This window comes from Raphanus sativus, unplaced genomic scaffold, assembly GCF_000801105.2.
Source record: "Raphanus sativus cultivar WK10039 unplaced genomic scaffold, ASM80110v3 Scaffold0654, whole genome shotgun sequence".
Taxonomy (NCBI): domain Eukaryota; kingdom Viridiplantae; phylum Streptophyta; class Magnoliopsida; order Brassicales; family Brassicaceae; genus Raphanus; species Raphanus sativus.
Genome location: NW_026615971.1, coordinates 1 through 8524, shown reverse-complemented (window position 1 = coordinate 8524; position 8524 = coordinate 1). Strand labels below are relative to the sequence as shown.

The following is an 8524-nucleotide window of genomic DNA, read 5'->3' as shown; positions in this document are numbered from 1 at the left end:
TTTGCAACGCTTTATGACTGTAATATATACAGACAAGTAGAAAAGAAGGTGTCTTTTCCTCTTATCACAAACATTCTCGCCCACTCAAATTTCTTCTTCTTGTCTTGTTTTTATTTATTTTTGTGTGTGTGTTTCAACAAAGATCCCAGTTTTTTTTTAGAAAAACAAAACTTACATTTTTAACACGTTTTCTCCTTTTGGCCTAGTTATTATTTAATTAAAACTTTGGTTACCATCCTATATTTGCTTGATTCACCAATTCAGTGCCAGATTGTGATTCTATATTGAGCCAATTATCTCTTCTTCTATATTAGGGGCTCTATCATTGATACTAAAGCTATTTATAAATAACCAAATATTATTATGGTTTACTTTAAGGTTTAAACCAACATCTGAAAAAAAAAATTGAAAAAAAATCTAGCTGGTGTAGACATTTGATAATGATCACCCAAACATATATGTAAAATACTTAATGATGTAGATACAACAAAGTTCATTCCATAACACAAAAATAGTGTTTTGGTTTAAGCATAATCATGGTGAAAAATGGCGTGTTACAAAACATAACGACACAGCTTCAGCTTTCAGATCAATGCTAATAATTGAGAATGCATAGGAAAGTTGATTTCACTATTTTAGTAGACTACCAATTTACCATTCAAGATATAGTATTGTTTTTCTAAAAGTACAAATCTTAAAGTGGTTCTGTACCGGATATTTATGAATCTAAAGTGACACATACATTAAAACTGAGACATTCCATTAGGTAGAGTTAGACAAATTTAAAATATACAAATTTTGAACATCTATAATAAACATAACACGTACTTGTTTTTTTTTTGTAAAACGACACGTACTTGTTAGTAGAAAAGACTTGGGTTTGGGTTGGGTCCATGCCACTTTGGGTAAGAGAGATCACAGAGATGCCACGTAGTCCGAAAGCCAATGGAAGAGCGATAAACTTATCAAATGCGGAGAAGAGCCGGTAAAGTGGGCGACGATGCTTTTCCACGTTTAATTACTTCATTGTCCCATAAATTGGTAGTCGAGATTGGAAATTTAATTAACCAATTAGGTTTAGTTACGTTAGAGCTCCATCTATTTCATTATGATGTTTATTTCAACGCACACATATAATCAAGTTTACATGGATCGACTCATAGTGCTACTTATTGATGCATGTTGCCTTCTTCCTTTGCCTCCCACGGTGTATAAACTACTCTAGTTTCTAAAAAGGTCTTGAGAAAAATTGAAATGCAGTAAAAATTAATGAAATTGGTTTATGGGCTATGTACAGAGCAACTCAGCCACGTAAACACTAATAATTGACATGTCATGTGGTTACACTTCCGTAATTCCATTTATACACGAATCAATTGTGTTTAGTTGATTCGTGTCTTCTTGAGTTAATGCTTGAATACCGTTGATACCATACGCTCATATAGCAATCGGAACGAAGTGTCTTCTTAAAAACCAAGGCCCAGTAAGAGATATTATTTTTGTTTCTATATTAGGCCAATAAGGAGTGTAGTAGATATGAAACACGTTCATGTTGACCTTTGTTGTACATGCAATAGCGATGGTGACAACACCTTATTGAACAAGATACAAGTTTACCCGATATTTTGTTTCAATGAATGTTGAATTCATGTTACATCATCGTGTACAACACAACGTTAGCATCAATGAGACCTGGTTCAGAAGATTTTAACTTAAACCAACGGAACTAGTTTATGATTACGCAACAAATTACACAGAACCGGACTCGGTTTGTAGCTATATATGGCCTATATGCTATAGCATAACATTACAACCAAATTAACAAGAGAACCCAAAAAGTTCTGAAGCAACAAAAATCCATTATTTTCGTAATACACAATAACGAAGCAGATGAGCAATCAGAAAGCAAAAGTTTTGATTCTTAGGCGTCCTCTCAACGTTCTTTTGATTATCATAAGACTCACATGTTCATCTTGATTCATACCGATCGGTTTACTAGATAACCAACGTTTATACCGCTTCAATACGGAAGCTAAATTCTCTTTCCCCTTTTGGGAAAGCCACGTCTCCTGCGGCTGTACCGGTCCCTACAAGAAATTGACATTTCAACGTCTTTGATTAGATCAAGAAGTGGATCTTTGACCAAATAACAAAAAAAAAGAATTCGAAACAAACCGGATTAAACCAGCTGCTTCTTAGTCCACGTTGTTTAAAGGTATTTTCTCATTACTTTGTTCATACTACTCTCTAGGGTAATGGCGTTCTGTTCATACCACTCTCTACGGCTCAAACCACACCTAGTATCTTCCCAAACATTGCGTGTATATAACTCAAAATAATACGACCAAATACATCTAAACTTTCACACACACAAAAAGAAGTGCTCTCAGAGCTATGAGGTGAACAATTCATAATGATAATAATAATAAAAAAGAAACATCCAGAAGCAGCATGGCCTAAATTCAATCGTAGCAATTTAATGGGACTAGTAAAAAGTGAGACATAATAAAAAAACCCTTGTTAAAAATACCAATGACTCGTAGGAAGAGGCCCTGAGCTTCCTAGTTCAAACATCTCCTCGTCGGATGGATCCAGGAAAGGAGAAGGGCCAGGAGAGGCAGACATTCCAAGACCTTCAAAACACGTTTGGGCAGTCTTCTCCAACAAAGGATCTCCGGAAAAGTAAGTACAACATATCTTATCAACGTGAGCCTTGAACTCAGCCAGAGACGAGCCTTCTTCTTTTAGAATCTTCTCTCCAGTTTGACAAATGTAGGAGCTCAGGGCATCGTTGATATGACCCACTAAATCCGCCTGGGAGAAGAGATCATACATGATACGAAGGGCCTCAATGTGTCTATCATCCATTAGCTTCTCAAAACCCTGCAACCAACCACATGTACTTAAGACAAGTTTGCTCACGAAAAACAAAAACCACAAAGGAGGAGGAAAGGAACCTTTTCAAGAATGGCACACGCATGAACCCCCAGGAGTTCCCTGTAGACAACTTCAAGCAGCTCATCCTGGAATATAAAGAAAAGGGAGAGGCTTCTGCATTTTTTCTTCTCCTCACCAACCCTTCACTGCAAAAAGAAGAAGCTACTCAGGGGAAAATACATTCACACAAACAACCTATAATATGTAGATTAGAAAGAGAAGAAATGGTACGTACATTGACATGTTTCAAATACAAGGAAAGGTCAGAAGACTGTTCCAGGACTTGTTTTGCTTCTGCGGCGTAAAACTCAGCAGTGGAGTCAAGAAAAGGCTTCTCCAAGAAGCGCAATTTGCGGAAAGGATCCCCACTAAACATATCCATAAGATTCTTTAGCTGACTCATGTTAACAGGCTTGCCTAATCTGGAGAAAGAAAGAAAGAAAGAAAAAAGAGTCAGGTATATCCAAAGCCTACAAAAAAAAAGACAATAGGAGAAAGGTTACCTTTGATCTGTAATGAGATGCAGAATGATGGTTCGAACCTTGTCACAAATTTGAGGGACCAAGAAGAGCTTTGTGGGTAAAAGCTTAAGACCCAAACCCCACAATTTTTTTCCACCAACTCCAACAATGCTACAGATATGCTCTAATTTCTTAGGAAAATCCAGCCAAGATTTCTCCAAGAGAAGCAAGAGACGAGAGGGATCATCATCATCATCATTGCAATGCACTGCCAAAGACTGCAGGGTTGTGGAAATATATATCCCACAGACCTCTAGAATCAGGTTGGAAAAGGCTTCTCCTGATGACTCATTCCACCATGTCCTAGCAGCAGCCTGTGCAGATAGCTATTAAGAACGAACTGAACGAAGAATAATAATAATAATCAAGTAAGGGAAACAACAAGAAGATACATGGTTAATCGTAGCGAAGCTGAAACGGTCTAGGTCGTCTTCTTCATGTAAGATGCTTGTGAGAGCTGGCTTTAGAAGTATCCAAGCCTCGTCCACGTAGACTTTGGGGTCAGCTGACAGATATCAAAAATAAAAAAAAACACATGAAGATAGCCCACAAATACAGAATCTAAGAAAAGAGTTTTGAATAGACAAAATACGTTTATTATAGCAGAGGTTGAGGTTGAAAACTCGCACAGCAGGGGGGGAGATATTCGGAGGATCGTCGTCGTCGTCACTAATTGAGGATGGTGGATTCACCATAGCCGATTCCAAATTAACAACATCGTTATTCAGCGTCATGGAAAATATACAAGGAAAATTTTTAGGGTTCTTGCCTCTTGCCTTTTATTTTAAGGTTGTTGCCAAAAGGATAAAATCAAATTAACATGGAAAAATTATTATAATTTTTTTTATGAATTAAACAATTTATTTTATCATTTGGTGTTTTGATTATTTTATCATCTTCAAAAACATTTTTTTTAAAAGTTCGCTTTGGCTCCGTTTTTAAAAGGAAAAAGAAACTTGTGTTCAAGGAACTATGAATAAAGTTTCGTCCAGTCAGTTTTGAAATTAAAATCAAAACTAGATTTTGACCCGCCCTTCAGAGGGCGGGTATATTTTTTGTTGAAAAAATTAAGTTTATGTCATGAATATTTTTTATCCTTGATAAATTATATTTGTTAAGAATTTTATGAAATTTATTTAAAATTATTGTATGAATTATTTTTGTTATTTTAAATATGACCAAAATTTTGAAGACTCCAAATAATTCTTACCCGTATTATGATTTTTGTTTATTAACCTGCTGTTAAACTTGTGAATTATTTCACAGTAATTTTAGTATTTTAATTTAAATAAAAAGTTTAATATTTTAAAACTATTGTTTTTTTTGCTATAGACCCGTTATATATTGATAAAATCTGTTTTTGTGTATTTTAAAAAGTTTATATGATTTTTTATTTTAAATGAAACTATTTTTTTTAATATTTGAGAACATTCGGTCTTCAGAATCTAGATTCTGATCCACCCTTTCAAAAGGACATGTATATTTTTGTTTAACTTTTTCTAGATATTTAATTGTAATACTTGTGTTTTTTTCTTTTTTTTTTTGTCACGAACTTGTGTTTTTTTCTTAATCATATTTTTTTGTAGTCATATATGTATATAAATCTTAATCAAAATCTATTTGATTTACTGTAGAAATAATAGTAATTTAAAGTTGGCCGGCATACACTCGTTTCTTTATAATTATAAATCCATTTTTTGTAATCATATTTATCTATTCAGATTAGGCCTAGACATATCCAAACTGAATTTGAAAACTCGAAAAGTACCTGCAAATCCTAAAAATACCTGGAGAAAATATATCTGAAACTTACCCAAAATCAGATCCGAAAACCCGAAAGGTATCTCAAATTTTACCCGAACACCCAAATTATATTTTTTAGAAATCTAAAATTTACCCGAAACCTGAAATTATACCTAAAAACATGAACCTGAAACTTAAAAAAATATCTGAAATATCCAAAATACACAAAATCATCCAAATTTACCTAATATATAATAATTTTTGAGTATTTCGAATACCCGATTGGGTCTCTTGTAGAACGTAGATCCAAACCGAAACTTGTGGGTCCCCATAAAAAAGATCCAATAAATATTTTAGCATAGACTCGGATCTGAACCTGTATTTTCGGATCCGTTCTAGTTTGGTTCTTCGGGTCCGGTAAAATGTTAGACCTATATTAGATCTTGATCTGTGCTTGAAGCGCATATATAGTGTTGTTTTGTATTTTTTTCTGTAAATATGTCTGAAATTAATTATTACTATTTTATTATTAACTTTCTAATCATAAATTTATGAATACAAATTGAAGATTTATTTTAAAATTAAAATATACTAATTTTTTAGTTTATTAAAAATATTGCAATGCAAACTATAAATAATATATATATATATATACAGTTATGCTAATAGATATAATAGTAAACAAATACAGTATAACCTCTTTAAATTAATAATCGATAGATTAATATCTCTATAAATTAATATAATTTGGTAGTCCCAAATGAGTTTTTGGTTCAATTAGTATCTCGATAAACTAATAATCTCTATAAATTAATAAAAAAATATAGTTTTGGTGTAGTCCCAACATTATTAATTTATAGAGGTTTCACTGTATCTATAAATTATTATAGATATAATAGTAATCTTATATAAAATTATGGTTTTAATAATCAATATTATTAGTCTTCTTCTATTAAAATTAAATTAACCATAAACCTAAATGTGGTTAAGAAAGCAATATAAATTTATATGGCCATTGCAATCAGACCAAATGTAACAAATCAGTTGATTTTTAAAACGACATCGAAGCCCATGGCCCAATTTTAAAATTATAAACCGACAAAAACTCCTTCTTAGTGTTGGAAGAAAACGTAACTGCTTATTATACAAAGAGAACGTGTTGTTGATTTAATTAAATTATTAGATACAGTTATAAAAAAAATCAGTTGGACACAACTAAATATCAATAGGACATATTGAAGAATTAATAGAATAGATATTAGCTTTGATTTTATATTGGCTATAAAATTCATATCCCTGATATATTAAAAAAAACATTAGAACGTTTTAGATATGACACCTCAAAAATTCCTAGAAAAATATATTGGTCATTAAATATATATTATATTCTTTATTAAACTAATCATAAAAGTAAACTTAATTATTGATATGGTTTACAGAGTCAATATGAATATGTTTTAGGTTGATGACAAAAAAAATTAATCAAAAATTAAATAAATATTATGCTATTAGTGTTTTCATTATTTTCTTAAATAGAAGCTACAAAATTACCTAATATTATTAAAGTAAATAAATGATAATCAAAGATTTTAATAATAAATATTTAATAACAATTCATGTATCTTCCATCATTTATATTTAATGTTATATTACTAACATAAAATCATATTAATTATATAATAAACTTAATTAATGGGGACTAGTAGACATAATAAAAAAACAAACTTGTTAAAACAACCAATGAGGGCTTCGATACATCTCGTCTGCGGATGGATCACGGAAAGGAGAAGAGCCAGGAGAGACATACACTCCAAGACCTTCAAAAAACTTGTGGAAGGTCATCTCCAACAACGGATCTTCGGCAAAGTAAGTACAACATATCTTACCAACGTGAGCCTTGAACTCAGCCAGGGACGAGCCTTCTTCCTTTAAAATCTTCTCAACAGTTTGACAAATGTAGGAGCTCAGTGCATCTTTGATATGACACACTAAACCCGCCTGGGAGAAGAGATCATACATCATACGAAGAGCCTCCCAGGGTCTCTCATCCATTAGCTTCTCAAAACCCTGCAACCAACCACATGTACTTAAGACAAGTTTGGTAACGAAAAGAAAAAAAAAAGAGAGAGAAAAGGAGGAGGAAAGAAGAACCTTTTCAAGAAGGGCACGAGCATGAACCCCCAAGAGTTCCCTGTTGACAACTTCAAGCAGCTCATCCTGGAAGCAAGAGAAAAGGGGGAGGTTTATGCATTTTTTCGTCTCCTCACCAACCCTTCGCTGCAAAAAAAAAAAAGAACAAGGTAGAGAGCTACTCAGGGGAAAATACATTCAAACAAACCTACAAATGTAGAAAGAGAAGAAATGGTACGTACATCGACATATTTCAAGTACTGGGGAAGGTCAGAAGACTGTTCAAGGACTTGTTTTGCTTCTGCAGCGTAAAACTCAGCAGTTGAGTCAAGAAAGGGCTTCTTCAAGAAGCCCGAATCGCGGAAAGGATTCCAACGAAACATATACATAAGATTCTCTAGCTGACTCATGTTAACAGGCTTGCCTAATCTAGAGAAAGAAAGAAAGAAAAAAAAGAGTCAGTCAGTCAGTATATCCAAACGCCTAAAAATCATGAAAGTAGACAGCAGGAACGTTACCTTTGATCTGTAACGCGAAGTAGAATGAAGGTTCGAACCTTGTCACAAATTTGAGAGGCCAAGAAGAGCTTTCTTGGTAAAAGATTAAGACCCAATTCCCACAAGTTTGGTCCACCAGCTCCAGCAATTTCACAGATAAACCGTAATTTCTTAGGAAACTCCAGCCAAAATTTCTCCAAGGGAAGCAAGAGCAGAGATGGATCATCATCATTGCAATGCACTGCCAAAGACTGCAGGGTTGTGGAAATATATGTGCCACAGACATCTACAATCAGGTTGGAAAGGTCTTCGCTGGATGAAGGATTGCAGGATGTCTTATCAACAGCCTGTGAAATCTCAGCGAAGCAGAAACGGTCTAGGTTCTCTTCATGTAAGATGCTTGTGAGAGCTGGCTCTAGAAGTATCCAAGCCTCGTCCAAGAAAACTTTGGGGTCAGCTGACAGATATCAAAACATGAAGAAAGCCAATAAGCACACAAACACATAAGAATCGAAGAAAGGAGTTTTTCTGAATAGACAAAATACGTTTATTACGGCAGAGGTTGAGATTGAAAACTCGCCGAGTAGGGGAGATCTTTGGAGGATAGTCGTCGTCGTCGTCGTCACTAATTGAGTATGGTGGATTCACCATAGCCGATTCCAAATTAACAACAACGTTTGGATATTCAGCGTCATG

The 8524-nt window shown here is 33.8% G+C and overlaps 2 protein-coding genes across 2 annotated transcripts; both read right to left on the bottom strand.

Moving 5' to 3' along the window:
* Positions 1 to 2169: 2169 nt before the first annotated feature.
* LOC108846203 (putative cullin-like protein 4) lies at positions 2170 to 4235 on the bottom strand. The gene is given in 6 exon segments (XM_018619429.2): positions 2170 to 2883; positions 2958 to 3083; positions 3173 to 3359; positions 3441 to 3772; positions 3851 to 3963; positions 4051 to 4235. Coding segments are annotated over 6 exon segments (1263 nt in total). The 5' UTR covers positions 4193 to 4235; the 3' UTR covers positions 2170 to 2520.
* A 2664-nt stretch (positions 4236 to 6899) lies between these two features.
* On the bottom strand, positions 6900 to 8518 carry LOC108845591 (putative cullin-like protein 4). The gene is made up of 5 exons (XM_056997464.1): positions 8374 to 8518; positions 7850 to 8285; positions 7574 to 7760; positions 7353 to 7478; positions 6900 to 7268 (listed from the first exon to the last, which is right to left on the bottom strand). Exons 1-5 carry the CDS (start codon positions 8477 to 8479, stop codon positions 6930 to 6932), a joined length of 1194 nt encoding a protein of 397 aa, XP_056853444.1. The 5' UTR covers positions 8480 to 8518; the 3' UTR covers positions 6900 to 6929.
* Between the last annotated feature and the right edge of the window lie 6 nt (positions 8519 to 8524).

What these genes read in the sequence shown, in the direction of transcription:
- LOC108845591 (XM_056997464.1), bottom strand. Translation starts at nt 8,479, where the DNA reads ATGGTGAATCCACCATACTCAATTAGTGACGACGACGACGACGACTAT. An exon ending in CTTCGCGTTACAGATCAAAG is followed by an intron (nt 7,761 to 7,849) that starts GTAACGTTCCTG and finishes TTCTTTCTCTAG; the next exon opens with ATTAGGCAAGCCTGTTAACA. An exon ending in AGTACTTGAAATATGTCGAT is followed by an intron (nt 7,479 to 7,573) that starts GTACGTACCATT and finishes TTTTTTTTGCAG; the next exon opens with CGAAGGGTTGGTGAGGAGAC.